The sequence below is a fragment of the Podarcis tiliguerta genome (assembly GCF_965153285.1).
Source record: "Podarcis tiliguerta genome assembly, chromosome: 2".
NCBI classification, from domain to species: Eukaryota; Metazoa; Chordata; class Lepidosauria; order Squamata; family Lacertidae; genus Podarcis; species Podarcis tiliguerta.
The window spans coordinates 69,323,998-69,350,948 of NC_139535.1; the positions used below are offsets into that span (position 1 = coordinate 69,323,998).

Consider the following 26,951-nt stretch of genomic DNA (forward strand, 5'->3'; position numbering starts at 1 on the left):
TGAATTTTTAAGGAAGAGACGACATGAAATATTGAAGAAAGTATAGCTGCCTTATACATTGGCAATGGATCAAAAGTTGGTTTTCCCTTACCAGCTCCTTTCTTTCTCATTTTCATTTCCACAAAGTCAGTTTACCTCAGCCCTGTTCAGGTGATGCAAATTTCACCCTTAGTGAGCATATTTTTCGTAATTATTATGGCTTGCAAAGCTCAAGCTCATCCGTGTTTCTGCCTTGCTTATAGAACATGCCAGATCCACTATGTTTATTTATACTGAACTCTGTAACTCTTTTTCATTGGGATACACACTTTTATTTCACCCAATGTTGTACAAGTACAAGTAAGAAAGTTTTCAGTTTAAGCTTTTATGTCAAAAATATCAAAGGTCATTGTATGGATTTACAATGAGATGTCTTTCTGCTTCCATAGCTGTTCTCAGCTTGTCTGGGGTGTTTTGTTGTATTATTTATTAATTACAGGTGACTATGGAAGCAAAGTTGTTGTTGGACGGGTGTGTGTATGTTATAAATCAGATTCTTTCTCTCACAAACTTTCTCCAGAACAGTCTTATTGGCTTCAGTGAGATCACACCAGATTCTCTTTGATGAGGGTACAGAGTTCTTGGCCAAAACACCTGGACACAGGTGGCGCTGTGGGTTAAATCACAGAGCCTAGGGCTTGCTGATCAGAAGGTCGTGGTTCGAATCCCTGCAACAGGATGAGCTCCTGTTGCTCGGTCCCTGCTCCTGCCAACCTTGCAGTTTGAAAGCACATCAAAGTGCAAGTAGATAAATAGGTACCGCTCCGGCGGGAAGGTAACCGGCGTTTCCGTGTGCTGCTCTGGTTCGCCAGAAGTGGCTTTGTCATGCTGGCCACATGACCCGGAAGCTGTACGGTGGCTCCCTCGGCCAATAAAGCGAGATGAGCGCCACAATTCCAGAGTCGTCCGCAACTGGACCTAATGGTCAGGGGTCCCTTTACCTGGAAGGCACCAGGTTGAGTAAGACTGCCTCATAGTGTTTTGTTGCAGATTGTACACTGTTTTGGATGTCACTTCTGGCAAAGAATTATTTTACAAGTATTTGGATAAACAAATGAAGGCTGCAGCTTTCTGAAAAAGTACCCTCACCTAATCTCATCACCAGTAGTCAGCCCCCAGTGCTCATCTGTGGGATTGTGCCATGTAGTTAAGCCACACACCTGAGTCATTTGATAACAAAAGTGTGGTAATTGATCTGACCTGAGTTGTAAGACTGGTAGTATCCCACCTTTGCGTGACCAGGTGGCAACCGCCCCAGCCTCCAGGGACTAACAGAAAGGAATAATGACTCTGATGTGTTATGGAATTAAAATTTGGCCACAACTTTATTAAACTCTCAAATGTAGGAAGACCTTGGCTTAGGCTTTGGGCGTGTATCCCTCACAGCCCCCCAGCTGGGGGAACTGGGGCTCCTCAGCGTAAATGGAATATGGGGGTGCCCTGCAAGACACGTGTATGCAGCCAGCCCACCCCATATGCCCGCACGCAGGGTAGTTCACTGACAACCTTTCAGTGTATGGCTAGCGACACCCATATTATAACCCTTTTAAGAGGGAACCCTGGAATCACCGCTGCATGGGAGGTGAGTCACCACTTCAGCCCCCCCCCCCATTTTAGGGAAGAAAAGACTAAAGGATTCCACCCAAGGCCTTAAACCGCCAAAGTAGTGATGAATTGCTACGGGGAAGACAAAACCTGCCAATGCAGGAAATTTTTCCCCCTGTTCTTCAACAGCAACAGCAACCAGTCAAAAGACCGTAGCAGCGCCCGCTAAACAGGAAGAAAAAAGGTTAACCTGCAAACAAGAAACATTAAACAAAGGGAGGGTTGGGTGGGTGAAGCTCCTGAGCTGACTGCCTGGCTGCTGCCGCTTCACCCCCTATTTATGCGACTGGCCCCACCTCCCAGCAGTGTAAATTGACTAACTGAGGCTGGGCGTGAATCTCCAAAGAATAACACTGAGAGGCAGGTGTGTTGGCGGCAGCTCTATGAATGAAAGGCCGCATCAGAATTTACCTCAGCGCTGCGCAGGGGCTGACCAATCAGTCCCTGCGCTGCTGAAAAGCCGCATTGGAGATGCCTGCCACCCCGCCCCGCATTGAGGTAAATGCCGACACGGCCTTTCAGCCTCAGACACTTGGCGGGTGTTTTCAAATGGCAGTGCGGGCAGGATTCGCGACCCTTTCGGGCCACATCCGGCCCCCGGGCCATAGTTTGCTGACCCCTGGTCTAGGCTTCTACTTCTTTTGCCAACAAAAGATTCATCCATCAGAAACCAGCGTATCATCTTGGCATACAATATAGGCTATGTCTTCCCTTTTCAGAGAGTCTGGGTCCTAAGAATGGCAGTTGATGTGAAAGAAATGAAATGTGCAATTTTCTGTGCAAAACCACATATACACATTTTCATTTACATTGTGGCTGAGTACAAACTATCCATTTAAAACACCTCCCCCCTCAAAGAAGTCTGGGTGCTGTAGTTTGTTAAATGTTGCCGGCAATTGTAACTCTGTGTACGGTAAACTCCAAAGCCCAGAATTCTTGGATGGAAATGATATGCTGCAGATGTGCTTCAAAGGTATGTGAAGAAGCTTCATCTTCTTTCTTTTCCCTGTGTTGTAATTGCTTGCGTGCTCTTGCTCTCTTGCTCTCTCGCTCTCCCCCCCCCCACTGAACAGCTGGGGAAGACGTTCTTTTCCTTGGCATCTGGGACAAAGTTGTATAATATCACACTATAAATTTCTGGAATGTATTATATTTTATGGCACTCAAGCTTCTTACATTGATGACTGCCAGGTTTGGGATAAAGCCTGCCATTAAGCGGTGAAAGGTTTTTATTAGGATTTCAGCTGCATTTAAGTAGACATTTACCACTTGTAAGTCTTACCACTATGTCAATAGATAACCTCTTATTTCAGTGGATAATTTTCACTTCATTTTGTCACACTCCACTCCCTTAACAGTTTGTCTGTCAGATCTGAGGAACATATAGCATTAAAGGCAGTGGGATGGGGGGGGGGGAGCACCCTGTACTATGAAGCAGCTTGCATCTTATGGCCTAGTTCAAATATGTTGAATAATCATGGATTTCTGATATGTGAATGAGCAGCAGTGACTGTGAAATCAGAAACTTTTGCTTCCAGGTTTTTAACAAACCACAGTTCCCTGTGATGTTTAAACTTGGAATACTGTGGTTTGCTTAAACTCTAATTCGTGAGAACAAACCAGGATCAAATTGGGTTATTAGCTTTAGATTTGTTCAGTAATTAGAACTACAACAAGCCACAATTCCTTGAGTTTGGATATCACAGGAGATTGTGATTTCTTAAACAAAGATACTTCCTGTCTGCACCTCTGGCATGTAAAAGAGGATGAAAGGAAAGGAGGCATGCACAAACCCAATACTTGTTGTAGCAGGAAACCATGGTTTCCACCATTTTATATCTGAATCAGGCCTATATGTACCATGGTAGCATAACACATTTAGAGCAGATGCCTGGCTAGATTCTCAAGAGTTTCCTGGTGAACATCCTTAATTGAAATTTGACTTATTCAACTTTTACTTGGATAGCAATGTGGATGTAAAATGGGCATTAATCAACTGTGCTAAAATCAAAGTGATGCATTCACCCCCCTGATTGAAAGTATCACTTGTAGACTCTGAGTATCCATTAAATTCCTTGATTCAGTGGTTTCCTAGATTTCATGTTCAAATAGAAATGACTATCGAGTATGCTTTCCTGTTGTGAAAGCTAACCTCTTCAGTGAGACAACAAGGCTCTGCTGTTGCTTCAGTACCAGTCAGCCTTAGGCTGAGCTTTATCTAAGAGCAGCAGATCTGTCACAGCTGCAAGCTCTACCTTCATGGAAAGATGCTTCTTCAGCTAAAAGGGCCTAGCAGTCTTTTACTCCACTGGGGTAGCAGGGAGACTCTGGTTTCACTAGGCTTTCTGCAATGGGGTTCTCTGATTCAGAGAACAGCAATGCAGCATCCTTGGGCTGGAGGGGCCACTGGCACCAGAGAAGTGTTTTTGGGGCTGGGGCTGCTCCCTCTAACTGTCCTCATCCCCTGAAGAAGGGGCTGGTCCCAAACCTCAGGGTCATGATGCATGTTCTGAGAACGTTTCCCCAGAGTAATCTTTTTGTTTCTTTGTTTCTCTGCCTTACTTGCAATTAATTATTCTCAGAAATGAGCTGGGGTTTTGTTTTAAAATGATTTTATTGAACTTTATGAAATATGACATCCAATAATAAGTTACACTATAAAAAATAAATATTATTTGACAAAAGGCATCAATATTAGTTGAGCTAAAAAGAACAAATCCAGTCTGCCAATTTATAATATTAACCGGGGGGGGGGGCAGAAAGGAGGGAGAAACAGAAGGGAGACTGAAAAGGGGTAGAGACCCACTCCTCACTGAATTTAAATGGGCCTTAAACTAGTTTTCTCTGTGGCCTTTGGAGATAAGCTATAGCCTGTAGAAATGGTACCAACTAGAGTAAGTTTGGGTTGTGCTGGCTTTTAATATTTTGGGAAGAAAATCAATGTTTTAAATGTTCAAATCATTTAATCGGCACCCTAAGCCAGTGTTGGCCAAATTTGGGTCTCCAGCTGTTTTGGGACTACAGTTCCCATCATCTTTGACCACTGGTCCTGTTAGCTAGGAATGATGGGAGTTGTAGTCCAAAAACAGCTGGAGACCTAAGTTTGGCCATCACTGCCTTAAGCAGTGGAGAACACCGTCTTGTGGTCCCACAAATGAGACAAGCCCACCTGGCATTGGGCCTTCTCAACTGTGGCATCTCAGCTCCAGAACTCCCTTCCCCTGAGATACGACTGACACCATCCTTCATCTTCGGGCGCCAGTTTAAAAAAATTCCATTTCCTTAGACTTTTGTGGGGAACAGATATGAGTTGTAGATTGGCTTCTGCTATTGTTTTATTGGTTTGAACTTAATTGTTTACCCTTTAAATTGTTTTTAATTTGTTGTTATTCTTAATGGACATTATTCTTCTCTCATAACCGCTGGGATTAAGAAATGATGATGGGCTAGGTAGAAAGGCCTGTCTGTTTATCTAACGTGTTTTCTTTGTTATGGGTTATATTCTCTGTTCGCTAGTACAAAGGTGAGTTTTAATGATATGCAACAGAGGAATCCAACATTAATCCAATCTGATTTTCACCGTCCCCTCCTTGTGCTGCTGTTGCTCCAAGTGGGCCAGCTATTAGTTGGTAAAATGGCACGACACAGGGAAGGATTAACCCCCTCTGACTCAGTGCCACAGGTCACACCGCAATCTCCTTCCATCCTAGCAGCTTCTTTGGTCTTTTAAAAAGCCTGTTGAAGTTAATAAGGAACGCACCCCTGCTTCCTCCCCCTAAAAATACAATGCTATACTACTTGTGATGTTTCATTTAAATTTAATAAAGGGGCTAGCCTCTGTAAACTGCAAGCACAACTCTGCATAAATAATTTCAAGTAATCATGCCTTTGCATAAATTATGTTTCAGTCTTATGAACACACACCACATTCAAATGTCTAGCGCTGATAATTGCGTAGCCAAACTATGCAAAAAAGCTGAGCCATTCTTATGCATGCAAACACCATGCATATAAACTCTAGCCACTTTTTGGGGGGAGGGCACTGTTGTTCTGCATCACTTACTGGACATTTTAAAAGACTAGAAAAGGTAAAGGTAAAGGACCCCTGACACACATGCACACATTTCCATCTTTTGATGCAATAAATATGCAGAAATTCAGTTAATTCATTTTAAAATCATGACTCAGGTCCAATGAACTGGGACCAGAAGGTGAAAATGTATGTGGCTAGTGCTTGCACAAGGGCCAATGAAAGTCTTGGAGCACAGCGTTGAAGCGTATTAGGGGTTGTGCAACAGTATAAGAAACATGGTGAAAAAGGGAGATACAGGCTGTGGCACATGAATTCTGCTGGGCCAGAAAAAGTTTCTGAGAATGTGCTTGTGCAAAGTTGTGCATAAGACCTCAAAAAAATGAAATACCTTGGGCCTGTCCTGTTGGAACACCCTCCCATCAGATGTCAGTGTTGAACAATTAAGACAGCCCTGCTTTGAGAAGCTTTTAATATTTGATGTTTTGTACCTTTATATTTTGTTGGAAGCCAGCCACAGTGGCTGAGCAGATGGGTGGGGTATAATAAAATTATTATTATTATTATTATTATTATTATTATTATTATTACTACTACTACTACTGCTGCTGCTACTACTATAACTACTTTTTTTTTTTATAAGACCCTGTATGTAAGTGGCCTCCCTAACCCTTTCCACTGGCTCATATAAGACCAGCACAAACAGTCGGGCCTGGTGATCACTCAGTGCTCCCAACCCCTATAGTCATAATCCGTGGGTTGCCATCTGATTTTATTCTGCTGCAAATTTGATTTTAAGCTGTATTTTAATCGATTGTTTGATTTATGTTTTTAATGTATCATATACTTTGATGTTAGCTGCCCTGATCCTGGCTGGGGAGGGTGGGGTATAAATAAAATTATTATTATTATTATTATTATTATTATTATTATTATTATTATTAGACCTGGGGTCATTTTTCTCTCACACAACACTCTTACTTTGGATCAGAATCAGCCTTTCCACAAGCTAAAGAGGCTTTCTGACAGCAGAAGCACAGCTCTGGATACAAGCCAAGGTGTAATGACTTATGAACTGGGATGGATTTAACCTGGAGTTTCTAGGGAATCAGATTTAGGTCAAAGTGAAGCAAGCTCAGTCATGGTAAGCTTTCTCAATCTATGTCGCTGGTATTTTCTTTTGCACAGGACTGTTATCTCTGGCTCGTGCTCTTTTTTTGGCTTGAGCCCAACACGTCCTAGATGACCACAGAAGACAGCGGTTTCTTCTAGACTGCTGCTATTTTTTGGTGGGATTGAATCACAGAACAGCAAATTTAGGTTACATATTAGAAGGTATGTTCTTAACAAGTCTGCCATCATCTCATTTGGCCATGAGGTGGTGCTGTAAACATGTAAAATAAAACCAGCAGAAGGTTTTATTTTATTTTGCTGGAGCGAAATTATTACAGAGGCGACAGCAGATAAATATGTTATGGCCAAAGCAAGACTGAAGTTAAATGCAACTAAAAGTTTGTGTGTGTGTGTGTGTGTGTGGGTGTGTACGTGCACATGTGTGTTGAATTTACAGAATTTGCTGAATATTCTTAGCCATATGGTTATCAGTTTCGCTAGGACAGAGATCTATGTTTCTGAAGTCCCTGGTCAAGATTGCACAGGTTTGAAATCTCAGCCCTATATACCACGCTGAAGCACCCAAATATATTGTAGCAGAACACCCAGTAAATGCTACCTGGTTGGCACTGACCCATCAGAGGGCCTTTTGGGTGTTGCTTTCTGGAATAACCTCACTAGGAAGGTGTGTCTGTCTTGCTCATTATGAGCTTCAGGGAGAACTTTAAAAATTCCTGTTTACCTAGGTGTTGGATAGGTGAAAGAAACTGTTCCTGGAAGCCTTGAAACTATTATCCGTGAGAGCATGTGACTTTTGTACATGTTTTTAGTTGTGTTAAATGTTTTTAGATGTTTGAAATTGTTTTAACATATTTTAAATGTGTCTCATCTTATTTATAAATGCATTGTTTTACCACTTTGGTGTTGTTTACCACCCTGGTTTCCTTTGGGCAAAAAGGTGGGATAGAAAATTAATGAATTATCGTCATCAATAATGTTTGTTGCTGTGTTTTCTGGAGCCCATACAAACACTTTGAGCCAGTGTGTGATTTGAGTGATTCCCCCCCCTCCCCCCACTTTACAACAAATGTTTAGCTAACACATGTCAAATACACACTGTGTAATAAAGTTTTTGGAAGCTGCTTATAGACCTTGTTCAGAAAACGCCAAAGCCTTTAAGCAAATTACCTGGCAGCTTAATCCAATCCTTGTAACATCATCAGCAGTAACAGAATTAGCAACGACTTCATCCTTGAAAAGTGCAGAATATAAAATCCTGAATATCTGTGTTGAATTGCTGGATTCTCTGCACTTAAGTTGGTGCAGGCGCTACTGCTTTTAAAAGCACATTTTAGGACCCTACGGACTTCACAATGAAACATGGTTACGGTGCTTTATCATTTGACTCTTTGCCTAACTTTTCGAGACCATTATTACTACTGCACGATGCCTCTTTCTGTTTGCTTTCCATCCCACCCCCTGATTTTTGTTGCTCTGCTTGACAGATCCTGATGAGTTAATTTGTTGTAGAACGGGCGACATTTCCCTGTGTATATGTGTGGGGAAATCAAAGCTTCGATTTGCATATTTGTGTCATTTAATTTGTACTGTGTGTCTTCGGGGGAGGCAGAATCAAACCATAAGGTTTCATTTTGCATCGCACCACGGAGAGACACAAGTTTATCATGGCAGAAAAATGTGCAACAGGAACGTGTGTGTGTGTGTGTGTGTGTGAGAGAGAGAGAGAGAGAGAGAGAGAGAGAGAGAGAGAGAGCGCTGCGTTTAGAACGAGAGAGAACTTAAATACTCTCAAATACAGAGCTCTGCAAGGGACAAAATGTGGAACTGGTTCTTTTTACTCAGTGGATGAAGCAGCATAAGCTTTCCTGGAGCTTCGCTGCTGGTTCAGGGGAGCTGCTTGTGGCAGCGTCACGTTGTGCTTCTCCTCCTGCAACTCGTTAAAAAATGAAGAAGAGGGGAAACGAACTAGCGCGCGAGTCCCACCCCCTCCAGGTTGCTCGGCTTTCTCAAAGCCATATTCCTTTAAGATGATGTAATAGTCATTTCCCTGGATGGTTTCTTCCCTGCACTGCTGAAACAACAGCATCCGAACTGCACTGGGAACTGTGGAACCACCCAGCCCAGCAACCAGAGGCAGCAGCTTGGGTAGTGAAAGCAGAGAGCAAGCAGCTTCCCTGGGCATCCTTTCCCTCTCACCCACCCCCGCTCCACTCCACTTCAAACTGCTGCAGGCTTGTGCTCTCTCAACCTGGCTGGGAACATGGGAGGATCTCTGCCCTTCCTGATGGAGAGGGTACCACTGTGGGATGCCACTGAAACTGCCTTTCACTGCTCTTCACATTATCTGGGCTTTCTGCAAGTCATCTGAAGCAAGGTCCTCCTCCTGAAATTCTCTCCTGTCCTAAAGAGTCCTGACCTGGGATTTATGCTGCTTTTGCCTCTCAGCTATTGTTGCACAGCTTCGTTTCTCTCCGATGCCCAGCCTGGTTAACTTTCCTGTGCAAGGGTTTTAACAGTTAAGTTCTGCCTGGATATTGCCAACTGAGCTGCTCTCTTCCCCGCAAACCCCAGTCCCTTTCCTGCTTTTGGATTTGCTTCTATACCAGATTCAACCCTCAGTGCTGATTTTTTTGGGGGGGGTTGCTTAGGAAATGTTGCTTCCCTTCGCAGGAACTGTGCATTTGTGTAACCAAGGTAAGGCTCAATGCTTCTATCCCCTCATTTGCATAATCTAAATGAGATGCTTGTGCAAACCTGGAATGTGTTTTTTAAACCTCCTTCAACCTCTCTTTAACCTCAACAAAAATGATAGAGCAAGGTAAATATTCCCTTAAATAGGTTGTATGCTGAGCGTTCAAAACTCAACTGCTTTTTACTCTTTTAAAATAGTGTGGGTTTCCCCCCCCATGCATAGAGGAATAATTCTTTCTCATTTTCTTTTTATTCAACAGGCTTGTGAATGATAAGGAAACGTGGCTTGATCCTACTGTCTGGGGCTTTGATGGTTATGTGATTGTCTTGTGTGAAGGGAGCCCTCTTCAATTCTCGTATTTCTTTGTTTTTGTAAGGTTCAAGTCACCTTGCCAGTTTTTGTGATCATCCATTTCTGGACAATTGGGAAATAAATCCTGTAACCTCATTTCTGTTTCCTGTTCCCCACCCACCCATCCATCCCAGTCTCCTTAAATGCTAGGAGACCCCTGGGGGAGTGGGTATAAGGAGCCTTCTTGAAACCTTGGATGTGAGTGCGAGTTCCCCCACAGCTTGTGGTTGGCTTGTTTAACAATATCATGGCCTTGAGTGGAAACTGCAGGACTTACCTCCCTCCCAGAGAGCAAGCAACAGCTGCACAATCCTACCCAGAGGTGATAGAGCTGAATGTGGGCGGCCAGGTTTATTTCACTCGCCTCTCAACTTTAACAGGCATTCCCCACACCCTGCTTTGGAAAATGTTCACCTCCAAGAGAGAGTCGGCCAACGATCTTGCAAAAGATTCCAAGGGAAGGATATTCATCGACAGAGATGGCTTCCTGTTCCGCTACATTTTGGACTATCTCAGGGACAAGCAAGTGGTCCTGCCTGACCATTTTCCAGAAAGAGGGAGGCTCAAAAGGGAAGCCGAGTACTTTCAGCTGCCAGACTTGGTCAAAATTCTGAGTCCGGATGAGATCAAGCAGAGTCCCGACGATTATTGCCATAGTGATTACGAGGAGGTTTCCCAAAGCAGTGACACGAGAATATGTGCCCCGTCGTCACTCATGACCTCGGATCGAAAGTGGGGCTTCATTACCATTGGCTACCGGGGGTCGTGCACCATGGGTCGGGAGACCCAAGCAGATGCCAAGTTCAGGAGAGTCCCGCGGATTTTGGTTTGCGGCAGGATTGCTCTAGTCAAAGAAGTTTTTGGAGAAAGTTTGAATGAGAGCAGGGACCCAGACCGGGCTCCCGACAGATACACCTCCAGGTTCTACCTGAAGTTCAGGCACCTGGAAAGGGCTTTTGATATGTTGTCAGAATGTGGATTCCACATGGTGGCCTGCAATTCTTCAGTCACGGCTTCTTTTGTCAATCAATACACTGATGACAAAGTTTGGTCCAGCTACACGGAATACGTCTTTTATCGTAAGTACATCTGCTGTGGCGACTGTTTGGGTTTGATGCATGCTGGGAGTCTGTTTCCTTTGGTAGCTGGGTTGTTATCCTGATTTGATCAAGCCTCCGTGTCCTTTCTGCTAACTGAAATTTCATTCTGAATTGGGATGCAAAGGGGGTATTTAGTGCAAGTTTTTTGAGCACACACTGGTGGTGAATTCAGTGGTATGGTCTTGGCTAGGGGGCAGCACAGACTGCTGGAATTTCCTCCCTTCTCTGCTCCTATGACAGACATTCACACACACACACACACACACACATGCAGAGATGCATCTATCCCGCCATAGTTAACCAGCAGTTTAACTATCTTGTGTGCATTTTGAGTGCTCATTCAATATAGGCGGAAAGGCGCTGCTGATTTAATGATAGAAACTGTACAATGGAAATAGGTGTTTGGTAATCATCGCACACCGCCAGCCAAGCCATCTAGGAATAAAGCTGATATGCATATATGCAGAGAAGGAAAAGTGAAATCTACTCATCCTAGCTCTTTTTCAGCAGGGGTCTTTTTCATAGACAAGGTCTATATATTGAAATAGACAGTGGATGCCTAAGAATGAGTATACTGCATCTTGCTATGGTAACTTTGATTTAAATGTTTCTCCTAACTGGATAATTTTACTCTGCTGCCTGGAATCTCATCAGAGGATTGGACTCAGATCTGAAGCTTTGGCATTGTATAGGGAACACCTTTGTCTAGTCACACCAGGGTAGTTTTGCTATCAGAAATTCTTATATAAAAGGCCTTGTCTGATCATCAATGTGTGTGGCTGCAGTATTTTATTGTGATTTTACTTCAAAAAGGAGGAGGATCAATTGGTTCATTATCACAACCAGGTTTTTCCTGTCCCCCTCAAATGTGTTTAGTGAAGACAGATGTGAAGTAGAGGTGTCTTATCCAACTGACTTGCTGCACTTTGCATAACTAGCTAGGGAAGACGATTATGAGGGTTGATGTTGAAAAGTAGTGCAGAAAATTGAGAGAAGGCTTAGTAATAGGTTCAAATACTCAAATTTAAGGCATTATGTGAGCATCCAGTCTGAGATGCATATGTTGGGAGCCTGTATCTTGTGTTTATGATATAAATGAAATTGTTAATATGCCCAGGCATTAATTAATTTCAAAACAATTTTTCCTAAGATAAAACACTGATTTATTGAAAATAATAATGGGAGAAATAAGGAATTGGTATGATTGTTATTATTGACAGTTGCTTTGCTTTGCTTTGGCAAAATAAAGATCCAGAAAGTTGCTAGACTTTTTAGTTGCTTATTTGCCCAAAGTTTAGGATTAAAGTTAGTCTGATTAAAATTACATCAGAGATTACTAGTATTTCATAGCTGATGTAATTCATACTTCAGTGTATTAGTTCCTAACTTTTCTTTTGGCCTATATGTTTGTTGTCATGAAGAAATAACTTTTTAAAAGCAAACACAAGTTGAAAGAGGAAACTATTAAGTCTTGACCTTAAATCCCTACTCTTTTTTTTTTTTTGAACTTTTGTTAATTCCCCCACCCCCGCCCCAGCATACTCCCAAGTTACAATCAGTGGTCATATGACAGATATAAAAGAAAACAGAAACAGAAAGAAAATAAACTACAGCAAAGGAAGTTCCCCCTGAAGATATATGAGGAAACGACATGTAAAACCGATCTTGAGACTATGTAATTTAATTATTTAGTGCATTTTATACTGCTTATCAGGCAGAGCTCACAAAGAAATTTCCCTCTACTCTCTCTTGGGAAATTCAGCACCTTTCCAATTAGGACATGATCCACAGATGAGTTTTTCTACCTTCCCTTTTCACTTGCCCAGTGCAAGCAGCTGAGCAAACCTCTGGCACAGCCATCCTTGGATCTGAGAGCTGGCCCAACCACTGAACATGCTAAAACAAAGCAAAACACCCAGACACCCTGATGGTGTTTCTGTAATTGATGGGAACAGTTGCAACAGTTCCTAGCCTACGAGCAGGTTCCATTTGCTTATGGTGTCTTGTTGATCAGAGAAGAGGCAGCTGGGGCTCAAATCGTTGCATAAATGTTGGGTAGGGTAGACTTAGAAATCCAAGGAGGCTTGGGGTTTGCCAGAGCTAAGGCGTCTTGAACCATCACTGTGTCTCACGGTGAAGTGTGACACAGCCAAGATATGGATGATGCCTTTATGATTTGTCTGCTTTCATACTGCTGATGGTGCTATTCTAATTCTTTCTGGTTAGAACCAAGTGAAAAATCAAGTGTGGTGCCCAACAAACTGGTTCAATTCTGGAAGAACTTGGGACAGTGCAATGGAACTTCTCCCTCCCCTTTCCCTGTGTGCCCTCTGCAACCTTCTTGAAAATTTATCCAAAGGATTGGGAGAACCCCCACAAAGATTTGGGAGGCATGTGGGGAGAGGAGAAGCAGGGGAACTTCCATTGCATAGTCATAAGCCCTTGTGTTAATGGACCTCCTTTGTTGGCTAACTCCCCCAAAGTTTCTCTCCTTCAATATATATCTCAACCCCATACCTTATTCATAAGCCAAAGTTTGTCTCATTTGCCAGCCTGTATGCCTTGATCTAACCTTCAGCTCAACCTATTTACTAGATATTCTGCATAGATTCCCCATTATGTGTACCATTCTTGATGAACATATTTTGTACTGGATATCTTCAAACTATGGCCAGCCAACTTTCTTTATTTGTTAGCAGGTGGGACTACTTTGTTAGCTTTTATCAGCCGTTGGAATTCTAGATTTGTATCCAAAATTTATCAAATGAGGTGCGTCTGTCTTAACTGAATTGAAAAACTACATTTGTATGATGCTCTGAAGAAAGTTTTGGCACTATCTAAAGGTGCAGATATGGCTCACCCAAGTGGCAAGGAAATGCACAATTTGACAGACAGGCTTTAAAAATGTTTTGATGTGATATGCAAGCTACCAGATTCCATGCAGATGGCTTGTAACTCCACCACTCATTCTTTATGGTCATGAGAGACTATTAAAGGTAAGGTAAAGGACCCCTGACAGTTAAGTCCAGTCTCATATGACTCTGGGGTTGCAGTGCTCATTTCGCTTTATTGGCTGAGGGAGCTGACGTTTGTCCACAGACAGTTTTTCCAGGTCATATGGCCAGCATGACTAAGCCGCTTCTGGTGAAGCCAGAGCAGCACACAGAAATGCCGTTTACCTTCCTGCCGTGGCGGTGCCTATTTATCTACTTGCACTTTGACATGCTTTCGAACTGCTAGGTTGGCAGGAGCTGGGACAGAGCAACAGGAGCTCACTCCATTGCGGGGATTCGAACCGCCAACCTTCCGATCGGCAAGCCCAAGGCTCAGTGGTATACACCACAGCACCACCCACGTCTCTTGAGAGACTATTACCTTTGCTTAAACTAGATGTACCTCAGTTGACAAATCTTGTACACGTATGAACACAGCTCCCCATCTCATCTACATGCAGGGATTCCCTTTCTTTCTGACCCATGTCTGAAATCTTATGTTCATTTGCCTCTTTACAATATTGGTAAAATCAGATAGGACATTTCTTCAATAAATCAGCAGCAAAGCCATTGGGCTCCTTATATTCAGCATGCTGCGGACAGTTGTGTCCACTCCATTCAGGGGATCCAAGCTCATGGTCTGCTCTTAACTCAGTAGCTGTTAACTAATAGATCTGGCTCCTTACAAGTCAGATCTTGGCTCCGAGAAGCAACCATGAGGAGGAAGACCACTGGTGAAAGCCACAGAGTTGCTGAACCCAGCCTCAAAGCACTGCAGCTGGGAGATAGCACCCCTTGTACCATATCATCATCATGAGCTGGTCTCCTTGCTTCACATCTCCTGGCACTTTCTCACCAGCGTATACAGCAAGCAAGATGGGAGCTGACTGAGATGTGACCAAATGCAAGGCTCTGAGGCAAAGACCAAACCAACAGGCTTGAATTGTTTTTTTTTTAAATGTAAAAATCAGGGAACTGATCTCATCACTGAGGTCTAACTGGGCACCTTGTAGTTCAAAGATGGGGAAGCTTTGGCTCTCCAGATGTTGTTGAGCTCCAGCTCCCAGCAGCCCTATGGCCAATGATAAGGGATGGTGGGAGTTGTAGTCCAGCAACATCTTAAAGGCTGCAGGGTCCCCATCCCTGTAGTAGTTCCTTCCTCTGATCAGTTCTCAGTGGTGGTTGATGCGCTGAATCCACACCTAACATCTCTCCCAGTTCAGGACCCTTTCTGTGGATTCACATGTTAACATTCACTCAGATTGCTTATCCCAGGGTAAAGCTGGCAAAATGCTTGTGGGAGTCATTATAATGACTGTTTGTTGTATTCAGTGGCTATTGCGTCGTGATACCTTGCTCTTAAAAAAGGAAGCCCTTGTCTTAAGAATGTTGATTATGTTAATCACTCCTCCATTGCATTTACCAGTTTGAAACAGCTAGCCAAAATCCGAAATGCAAATTTGCCTTATGCAACAGCAGGCGATTTGAGCAGTTGCTGTAGTGATGACAATAATTTATATCATACGTGCTATGTAACAATGTATGACTCTGATGGGAGACAGCAATTATATAGATGCATGCACACACTCTTTTCTTGGATGTTTTAATATGAGAATGTTGGCAATCCACACCGAGAGTCTAGAGTGGTCAGAGATCCTTCACATCAAATTCCTAAAATTCTCTTTTTCAAAAACTCTAAGGACCAATAAAACTTGACAGCTGGTTTTCCGATGGGATATTCCAGCTTCTTTGCAGCTGTATAACCATAATTATTTAATTAGAAGCTGCCAACTGTGCCTATATAAGCATTAATTCATCAAGCTGTTGTGCTGGGGTTAATGGGCCGAAACAGTGGGAGGTATTCTGAAGCAACTAGTTAGCTACATGCAAAGATGTTCTGTGCTGATCAGCTTAAGTACCTCCTGTGCACAAACACACACACACACACACACAGAGAGAGAGAGAGAGAGAGAGAGAGAGAGAGAGAGAGACAACAACACAGGGAGCTTGGAAAGCCGATGGAAAGGCGGTGAGACAAGCTGCTGTAATTCTTATATTTCAGATCCTTTGCTGATTAAGCCATTGGTGATGTTATTATTTTTTAAGCCAACAATGTTGCACACTTCTATCAACCTATTCCAAAGTATCCAGTTGGATTAAAGGAGAATACAATGGAAAGGTGGATTAATTCAGTTTTAATAGTGCCAGAGTATTTAACAACATCTCAGATGAGTGACATAGATAGATTGATACTAGCTTTTAAAAAAATGGCTGATAGATGTAGGCGTCCAAAATTCTAGTGGGAGATTCATTTTTCACTTTGCACTTTCAGGAGCCAATGAAGGCAGCCAGCACAGCAAAACTGTTTCTGCTTTGCTGGGTGAGTGGGGATAGTAGAGCTGAAGAGCAAAAGACTAGGATGACAATGCAACGTGTGTGTTCAGCACAGCTGGGCTGGGCTCCAACTTTAAACTAGGCCAGCACAAGAGGGAATTTGGAAGCAAGCTGTGTGCCTTGGTGTATGCTGGGTCCATTATTTAACAGATCCAGGGATTACAGGCTCTTTGTGTGGTGTCTGTTGGAATAAAAGCCTGCTCAGAGGACGAGTTGCCAGTCAAAATGGAACACAGGCTCCAGCATTCTGTTGGTGTGGCGATTTCCCAAAGTGTCCCTCCCCTGTCACCTGTGGTTAATCTGAATGTGTGGCTGGGTGAACCTTCCTCTTTCCTCTGTTAGTTGTCCTGTCCCTTTCCAACCCATTCCTTGTCAACTGTTGCATTGCCCCATGGTCAGTCCTCAGCTGGTCCGTCCTGTGTGAAGGAAAGACAAAGTAGGCTTTACCAGATACTAGGCAGCTCCCAACCATTTTCTTCAGTGGCCAATCCTTAGTCAGTCCTTGGGGGCTCGATGATGGCTGTGCAAGTATGAGGAGGCCCTGCTCAAAGTGTCCCCGGGTGTGGCCTTTGCTCCATCAATGGATTTACATGGCTCTGGAAACAGTGTCCATAGCAATGCTCTGAAGAGCACTGGACAGCTGGGTCCAGTTACGATCTTAATTTCCCACAATGCAGTGACACTATATTGGGAGAACTGGGGGAAATTACAGTGCTAATGAGAGCAGCTGTCTGGTGCTTCTCAGATGCAGCCGTGGGGTGGGGAATTAAAAGTGGGCAGGCTGACAATAGTGGTGGGCCCCATTGGGGTAAGGGGAACTGGCAGCTGCTTAAGGATGTCAAGTGCTGATGCTGACCCTGGGTATGGAAGAGAATTATGGGCTGTATCCAAATAAGTTCTACTCAGGGTAGACTCATTGGGTAGGATTCAAATAATGATTACCATCTGTGGAAGCACTGCTTGTGCAATGGGGCTTCCTCTCTCTCCTCCCCCTGCACCTCTCCATTGACTGGGGGTGGGATGGGAGAACTCCTGGAACAGTGCATGGGGGAAGGAGAGGGTTGATCGTTCTGCCTGGCAAGCCAAAGTACTTGCCCTGATGGATTGATCCCCTTGGCACAGTGTTGAATTCTTCCCTCTGAAATTAGTGGGCCTAAGTTAGTTGAACCCATTAATTTCAATGGATCTGCTTTGAGTAGGACTAACTTTGGATAAAACCCTATAGCATTTGTGTGACCCACACTGTGCGTCTACAAATGTTATACAAATGGTGCGAGGCACAGTTACATAAAGGCTCTGGCAACATATGGATCAGCCCTCAGACTTTACAGCTTCTTCTTTGACTTTTTCTGTAAATGTAGCAAATATACTGCCGTGACATCCATGCTTAGAAAGAACACATTTTTGTATTGTTTCAACATTGGACCCTTTTAAAATGGAATGAAACAGGCTCTCCATCTTTCATCTCTCTGTCTGCCTTTTTCAGCTCCACCCAATTGTTTTATTTCGCTCAAATGCAGCAGTATACTATGGAGAACATTAAATATGTTTTCCTTTGTATTAAGTAGCATACATATGTACTTATTGAAAATGCTGTGTTTTCCCTTGGGGAATGTGGCAATGCTATATAAAGATGTAGCAACGCTGCAATTTTAAAGCAATGCTGCCTTCTATAAAGCAGACCATTGGGCTTTGGGTGACAAATAAAGCAATCAATAAATGCCCATAGCTGACTCAACAGTGGCTTAACTTTCATGGCCCCATTTTACACCACCACCCTAACCATGTCAGCCTTACTGAATTCAATGGAGCTTACTCCCTGGTAAGTGGAGTTGGATTGGCAGCCTTAGTTATCCATTGCCTTTCATGCTTTCTGAATGTTGTGATGCATATCTTTGCTCAAAAAAGAAGTTGCTTTAGGCTACTCTGCATTTCGCAGCACTCGGGAAAGTGGAAATGAAACTATGCAAACAGATATAAATGATAAATGTTGGGAAATGGCTGGAAAAAAGACTGGGTAGAGGTATTAACCCTCCAGGTTAAGGTAATGACAGCTGGAAGGTACTGAGCTAGATCCAATATTACCCATTTACATAATGTGTTCAGATATACCTCCAAATGAATGTGCCCGTTACTCTTAGAGATATTTTTCCAAAGTCTGAACAAGTATGAAAGTTTCCTCCTTTTTTAATTTGAGAGTATTATGCAAATTTCCTTAAGGCTTGCCTTGCCTTCATAACGACACATATAAAGCATCTTGGGTAACTGTAATGTTCAAAGGAAACTTTGAGACATCCATAGCAAAATGACTGTAGGCTGAAAATTAATTGACAGGCTTTGTGAGCCTTCGAGTCATTGGCTGCTTTCATTCATTATGCTTTCCCTGTGGGTTGTGGCCTGATTTTTCACCTTACCATTTTGACAAAGCACTGTTTGGTTTATTCATTCTGCTGTTAAAGTCTGTTATGAATATTAAGAGATAGTTATGGGGTACTCATCAAATTATACGTGTTTAAATGAACGTATGCTATTTGATAGGGGCTGGTATTTGAGAAAATGTGTGCAATAATTGGTGCCTACTTAGAATTCAGATTTATGACCTTTTAACAACAGATGCGAAGGAAATCCCAAGGGTATATCCGGATGGCATACTTTACCTAAGATTAATTTAACCAACCAAAACATGTCACCATTTCTATTTGAACAAAGCCTGAGACAGCATTTAATTAGTAAGTGCATTTTAAATTCATATACATACAGTGTGACTAGAATGGTAAGATGTGGCACCCCCACCACAAAATGCTTGCTGAGGTGGAGTTTGTTTGTAACAGTAACAGCATCGCTGCGTTGTCAGCGTAATGTCATGATCTCTGAGAGAAATGACAAAAGAGTCTCATGGCACCTTAAATTGATTGTGGCATGGGCTTCTAGGGTCAAGATGGGTTCATCACACACATGCCTAGAAAACTGGTCGGAAAAAATAAGCATGGATATTGTGTAGGATGGGAAACCTCCAGCCCAAGGGTCAAATCAGGCCTGTCAAGCACACCAGTTTGACCCCATGACCATTTTCTGCCATTGTCACTCACCCGACATCACGTATTATAGTGGAATTAAAGATGGGTTTGAAGGTGGTATTTCTGACTGGACTGTATAACTGTATCAATACCATTTACTTTTTTTAGGTAAAAGATGCAGACTGGAGTGTTTTAATTTGCTGTTTATTGTTGTATGTTATACTTCAATACTATCTGTCTCTCTATCTGTAATTGCCCAGTAAAGTTAAAAGGCAAGGAAAATATAAGAGAGAGAATACAGGCCTGAGTCAATTAGGTATGTCTCATTCCCAGTGATATATTAAAGCCAGGGTGCACAACTCAAACAGCTCTGAGGGCAACTTTCATTTACTCAAGAAGGATACATCAATACATTAACTGCAGAAGAGCATTATCTCACATATTTACCCAAAGTAAATAGGTAGTCCAGCTAGAACAAGGCCAGTGTATGGCTGACACAAATCTTCCCCGTGAAATTAGGCATCAGGAGAAGCACACACACAAAAATCCCTCCTTGATCCTCTCATATATTTTTTGGGACTTTGCCTGTGGTTGTTCACAGCCACAACAATCCATTTTGCTTGCAGTGTGGGGATGCTTGCCTTGGCTCCAGCACTGTGCTGTGAAGCAGCAATATAGCATGGAATGACAGGGAGCGTGGCTTGGGCTGGCCTGACTATTAGGCACAGTGAAGCAACTGCCTCAGGCAGCAAATGCTGGAAGGGGGCAGCATTCCCCTCTCCTGGAGTACAGAGGTATGTGTGGTGCTTGGTTTGTCTGAAATACCCTAAACTGGAGTGCTGGCCTCAGGGCCCCTGAAAGACTTCCTGTTGTCATTGTTGAAGTAATATTCAGCTGCTGCGCTAGTTGTCTTATATGTGGAACGGGGGAAGTGCCATTTTGCTTCAGGCAACAAGATGTCATGAGCTGAGCCATGTATGACTGGCTTCTGTTCACATCAATGGGACTCAGTGCTCACTTTGTGCGCACTGGTCAGTTTCAGTTTCTCTCAGTTTCTCCCCTTTTACAGTCTTCTCCACATTTCAACATCAGTTTTTGAATTTTGTTTAAGTCCCCCTGAAAATTTATTCACATTTTAGTGTGAATATTTCCGCATATACACATTTGTATGCAAATTTGCATGTTACACACATTTCCGCAAAGCAATTTCCCCTACTATAATAATTGTTTGTATGCTATTTTCGTGAATTTTTATGTGCCGTTTTAAATGTACCCTGGCATGTGCAATTTTGTACACATCACATGGCTGGAGAACCACACTGCTAAAATCAGAGAAGTGTGAATTCTGAAGGATGGCTGTGTTCCTGTTTGCCTGTTGTTTTGGAAAGTTCAGATTCAGTAGGTTCATGCAAACTGGGTTTATCTAATTTCTCCCCCATCTCTAGTTCATTCTGCACACAGTGAAATCTTGAAAAATACCATTCATATTCATTATTGTTTCTGATGTGGCGTGTTCTCGTGGGGAGGTCACTACTGCATTGTTCAGCACCCAGATAGAAGCGTCTTAAGATCTGCCCCTTCCATAATAGCGCCACAGTATTATTTAATGGCAAAGCACATTTTAAAAAGTTCCAGCACTGCACAATGAAATATACAAAATGAACTGCTGATTGTTCCAAAATTTAATGATCTCTCATGAGAGCTGGAGTTCTGAAGTATGCAGAGTGGGCAGGAGGAAGAGTGGGAGGGAGGAAGTTCAAATGCTGTTGGATTTATGCAGTTCTCGAGTGCAAGACAGACTGTGAACAGGATGGGGATGGATAGAACCGAAACGCTGTCCTTATAGAGGGCAGATGTTCCCTTAAGCAGAGAGGAAATCTTCATTTCCCATGTTCTTACATCCATATTAAGTGCTAGATGGAAGGGAATGTTCACTAAGATCAGACTGGCTGGTCTGGGTATTTTGCCTTCCCAGTGATTTGTATTGTTTGTGCCATTTGGAGCTTTGAGCTGGCCATTTTCTCCGGTGGAGTTGCTTTCTGCTTCTGGGGCACAGGCACACTTCACACAGTCTCTGGAATGGGTCCTCCATATATGTGTGGCAGGGCAGGAGTGCTCCTGTGTCCCTACATGTGTACAACATTGCCTCTGCTTTGGGCTGTAAAGAAGGGGGGAGGAAAAAACCACACCAATGCAGCGCCGAGGGGGGTACTGCAGGGCACCGCAGCTATAATGTAATGCATGAGCGGAGTGGAAGGCAAGAGTTGGGGGTGCCAAATTTTGGCCTTGCACAGGGCGTCATTGAAATTTGAAAGACCCAAGTCCACCCCTGCTATGATTCTAAGCTGAAAGCCAGTGTGATATAGTGGACAGAGTGTTGCATTTTGACCACGGAGACCTGGCTTCAAATCCCTCATCAACTATGAGGCTTTCTAAGTAGTCACTGTTTCTCAGGTATCCTATCTCACAAGGCTGTGGTGACATTAAAATTGGGTAAAATATTAATAATCCTTATTTCTTTGGGGCAATGGCAGAATATAAATAGGATAATAGGCACACTCTCTTTCCGTAGCAGCTCTTCCAAACATTGCTTTCTCCCAAGGATGGGGAACCTGCCATTCCCCAGATGTTGTTGGACTCAAGCTCCCATGAGCCCCAGCCAGCATGGCCAATGGTCAGGTGTGGTGGGAGCTGTGGTTCAACAACATCTGGAGGGCCAAGAGATCCCCATCACTGGGGGATCATATGCATGCCATGAAGAAGATCCCTTCTTGACTGGCAGCTAAAAAGAAAACCAATCTCTCCTCTAACTGTTAATTGGATAAGGCTTGAAGTTAGCAGGGATTTACCAGGATGCAATGACGATGAGGACCCTGTGGGTGCCATTGAATCAAATTTAAAAATTCATGCAAATTACAAATAACCGACTGTGACATAGTATAACAACCTGTCTTATACTGAGCAAAACCACTGGTCCATCTTGCTCAGTATTGTCTACACTGATCGGCAGAGTGTTTCTCAGGCCTACCTGGAGATGGTGGGAACCAAATCAGTGACATTCTGCATACAAAGGAGATGTTCTATCAGTGAGCTACAACTTGAGTAACTATAGAGCTCCTTTATGCAAACTTGTATTAAGTGGGGCTTAACACTGGGCATTCTGAGTAGATCTTGCTGAGGGAAATTAGAGATGCAGGTGAATGGCTGACTGATTGACTTGTCATTTTGCATGTTCTCCTCAGGCTGAACAACCATCTGTTCTTTGGTGCTCTTTCTAGTCTAATAAGTTTAGGGTTTTTAAAAATAAAAGGTTAGTTTGTTTGGTGCAGTTCTGCTTAAAAGAATTAAAATGGGGGAGGAATTGAGGGGGACAACAAGGAGGATAACATGGGTGTTCCTATTCTGAACTTGCTGCTGCCACAAAAGTAGCACCAGCGACATCTTCCTTTACTTGTTCTAGTTCTATAACACACACCACAAACACACACATGGACTTGAAGAATGCAAAAATGCTCTTGAAGACTGAGAGTGCAGAAATGTTCTAACATGCTTGCACTAGCAGAATTGATTATTTTGGGACTTCATCTTAGGCTCTTCTTAAAAACAGCCAAGCCATTCACATTCTTGCCTTTGCTAAAGGCAATATGGTATTTGGGCTGGGCTCTTTTTGGCCCAGGCAGCCAGCTTCATGTGACTTAATTGATGGATCATATTGTAGGAGGTGATGAGGAATGGTTAGAAGAATGCCAACAGACCCTTAAATGTCTCTTCCTTCACAAGCTTTTTGTCATTTGCATCCCTTCTCCTGTCTCCATTCTGCTCCCTAAGCCATTATGTCCACCACCCAAACAAGCAGATGCGAAGACTCTAGCCTGCTCACAGGCCTGTCTATCAGGTATCAAACAATATGAGGATGGTGTTCCCTAGCAATGGCCCTTCTTGTGTCTTCTCACTCCTCCTAAATTGGTTACAAACAGGAATAGAGAGAGCTGTTGCCAGTCAATTTTTCCACCCTCCTTGTCTTCAGTTTTCCTGATTCCTATAATGAGTCCTGGAATTAGAAGGGAGTAGGAAAAGGGAGGCGAGTGTGGCACAAAACCAGGATTTTTTTAAAAAAAAATCAAAATAAATGGATCATTCTGTAAAAAGCAAAATTTCCAACAGTCCCATTTTTTTCAAAAGAGAGCAATCCAGAGCAGCCTGGGCAGCATGCAGCCCAGATTAAAGTCCCTGAACAGGATCAGGGATGGTGTGTTCTGGACTACTGGTGCTCAAAAGGGTGCTTGCAGGCCTTGCAAGTTCTCCCTTTGGCCATGGGGACATGCAGAACAAACCTCTACCAGGGTCTAGATCTGCTGTAAGCTCATCTCCAGCAATGTGCTGTAGCAGGTGCTAAATGTTGTTGCCTTTACAGTTCCAAATGCCTGGCTGGCATCAACAGCCGGCACACTCAGGCAACTGCCAAGGACTGCACCGCTTGCCATGGGCTACTGGTGCTGATGCCTACCCTAACCGGGCTCTCCCCCAATGTGGATACTGCTGTGCAGATTTTCCTTAATGCTGCTGATCTACACTAGCAGCAGCACTACTCATTGCTTGTGGGGTGAGTGGGTGTGGACGCCAGCAATTCCACCACAGAGAATCATCAGAGGCATTAATGCCAAGGGCCCACTCAGTCCCGGCCCCAAACCTGGGTAGTCATAAAGGTAACAGTCACATTAGCTTTCTAATGGTAACATATTTTAAAAACTTAAACACATCTTCTCATGACATGCTAACAAGTTTAAGTTCTCAGCTGCTGTTTATAGCTAACAGCTGAGGTCCCTGTGAATACAAACCATCCTTTTAGAGTGCTTTTCCTAGCCTGTTTGCAATTTCCCGCTTAAGGTTAGTCATATAAAGTGGCTTTTCATGTGTAAACTTTAAACCTGATGTGGATGTGAAAACTGCACAGCAATAGCTGACAAACAGCCTGAGGAAGGTGGTTCATATGCTACTAATGCTGGATCTTCCCCCTCCCCAAGACTTTGAATCTGCCATCATACAAAATGGTCGGCAAGTTTTAGATACTTACTGATTAGCTGTGGGGGATATATACAGTATATATTACGATGACTTCCTGAGTGCACTTTGATAACCCCTTAGCATGGTTGGTGGGGGTGGCGAGGCTGCAGTAGCTGACTGAGTAGCCAAGCTGATGAAGTGAATGTTGAACTTAGCTCTCTCCCAGCACTTGAGAGACCCTTTTTGGAGCAGACTGAAGCCACGAACTCATACAGTGCTTTCTTCAGGGCAGTGGAGTGTGTGGATGTCTCTTTACCACTTCATAGTTCCTGAGGAGAAAGCACTTAGCACTACAAGGTACATCTTGGCTTTTAAAGCAGAGAGGTGCGCAGAAGCCATGACAAATGGCATTGGGATGGAATCCAGCAGGCAGAAAGGGTGTACAATCACTTCACAAGCACCATTTCAGCTTTCATTTAAAGGGGAAGTTTTCGTTTGAATTAGCCACTATCGGTGAGTTGTTGCGAGATACCACTGAATCACTAGCATTTCTAAGTGGTTTACATGAAAATAAGGCATACAGGGAATAAAACAATTAAAAAGTAATCATGAACAGCAGCTTACCATCTTCCACTCCAGTTCATAAAAAGTTGTTTGTAAGCTTATACCATAAATGGCGATACAATGGTATCTTGGTTCTCAAACTTAATCCGTTCTGGAAGTCCGTTCCAAAACCAAAGCGTTCCAAAACCAAGGCGTGCTTTCCCATAGAAAGTAATGCAAAATGGATTAATCCATTCCAGACTTTTAAAAATAACCCCTAAAACAGCAATTTAACATGAATTTTACTATCTAATGAAACCATTGATCAATAAAATGAAAGCAATAAACAATGTATTGCAGCCACACAATCAATCAATCAGTAGCTGAAATGGGTTCCACACAGTCACAAAAACAAAACAAAAGAGCCGCAAAAACAAAAACTCAAAATAAATAGCAAAAACAGACAGACCTCAGCGTAACAGCGTAACACTCAAAATGGAAGTGTGGCATTCAAATTGGAAGTGTAACACTCAAAACAGAGCATGTTTGGCTTCCCAAAATTGTTCGCAAACTTCTGGGTTTGCAGTGTTTGGGTTCCAAGTTGTTTGAGTACCAAGGTGTTTGAGATCCAAGGTACCACTGTACCACCATTTACTATTTTTCAAAGCAAAAAAAGACATCACAGAGTATTTTCATGAATGCATAGCACATAGCAATCTTCATCTTGATTTCACAACTCTATGACATTGTACAGGTTTAGTTTCTTGTGTCAGGGAGATTCACAGCAAATAAGAATTGCATTTTGGGGATTTATATGTTAGATATTCTCTTCTCTAAAGCTCTCTGTTTTAAGAGCATGTTGCATTTATTTTATGTAACATATTTTAATACTGCCTTTCTAAAGCAGTGTACTAAAGGCGCAAAGAGAAACCTAAGCCCACAAAATGGATGAGACAGCAGAGCGGAAATCGTTTCAGCAACTCAACTTTGGAAAGTACAGCTGAAAAGATCTGTCTTTCAGAGGGAGGGAGCATTCCAGGGTTCCCAAACTATTTATTTGTTATTTTATTTTTTTCATTGATTTATATATTGTTTAATCACACACTTCTCTAAGCTGTGTACAGGGAGCTCAATACAATGAAACTAAATATGAATTAAAACAATAAAATCAGAAAGCCTGCCGGAAAGGGGGGGGGGGAGTATTCACTAAGCACCAAAAGTTCAACACAGAAGGGCTCTGCCTGACCTCAACTGGGAGGGAGTTTCATAAAATTGGCTCCATGTTATTAAATGCATGGCTGCTGGTGGATATGAGATGTGCACCAGATGAGAAAGCAACAGGATTTTGGTGTGAGGTTTTGAGTTTTTTTCACAGCTCTAAATGTGCGATGCCTATGTGAACCTTGATGGAAACTGAATGAAAGCCGTTTCTAAAGAACCATTGCAAAACGAACAGATCCATTTTCACACAAATCTGAAGAGGACGGCTTGGGCTGTGGTTTTGAAAAGGCCACTGCAAGATCAAGCTGAGCAACTGAGACCATGGGTGGCTTTTTCAGATTGCACTCATTGTACAATCTTTTCAAAAGCGACTCATTGTAAACCAGTGTCATCTTTAGGAGAAAATGCTCACATCTGGAATTCATTACAGACTATATCCCTCATCAAAGCCGGACAGCTTTTTGTCTTGCTGTGTGAACTTCTCAGGACTAGATTTAGAAAGGATGCATGGATTGGGGGTGGAAAAAAGAGGCATGATTTTTGCGATGTTTTCAAATGACGAAGAAATTGCTTTTGTTACAAATGGCATACAAAGCTCTGCTTTATCCCACTTTGATTGGGATTGATTTTTGTGCCTTGAACCCCTTGAATCTGAAGATAGCATGATTGTCTCAAGATGTTTTGGCTCCCATCATCCCTGAGCATTGGTCATGCTGAGTGGCATCATTGGGAGTTTTAGTAAAAAAATTAATCTGGAGGGAAGTCTGCTATAATGTATTAAAAATTGCATTTCTGTGTCTGTATATATATGTGGTGAAAACTTGGTTC

The 26,951-nt window shown here is 42.9% G+C and overlaps 1 protein-coding gene across 2 annotated transcripts in view; it reads left to right on the forward strand.

The window, feature by feature from the left end:
* The first annotated feature begins 6,723 nt into the window (after positions 1-6,723).
* KCTD16 (potassium channel tetramerization domain containing 16) overlaps positions 6,724-26,951 on the forward strand; it is a 147,072-nt gene continuing 126,844 nt past the window's right edge. The window contains exons 1-2 of one of the 2 annotated variants that reach the window (XM_083427098.1): positions 6,724-6,818; positions 9,760-10,930. In XM_083427098.1, coding sequence (XP_083283224.1) covers positions 10,099-10,930 — 832 coding nt within the window. In that variant the 5' untranslated portion in view covers positions 6,724-6,818; positions 9,760-10,098. Of the gene's footprint in view, positions 6,819-8,766; positions 9,503-9,759; positions 10,931-26,951 lie in introns of those variants that run through there. The other variant, XM_083427097.1, reaches the window with a different exon arrangement.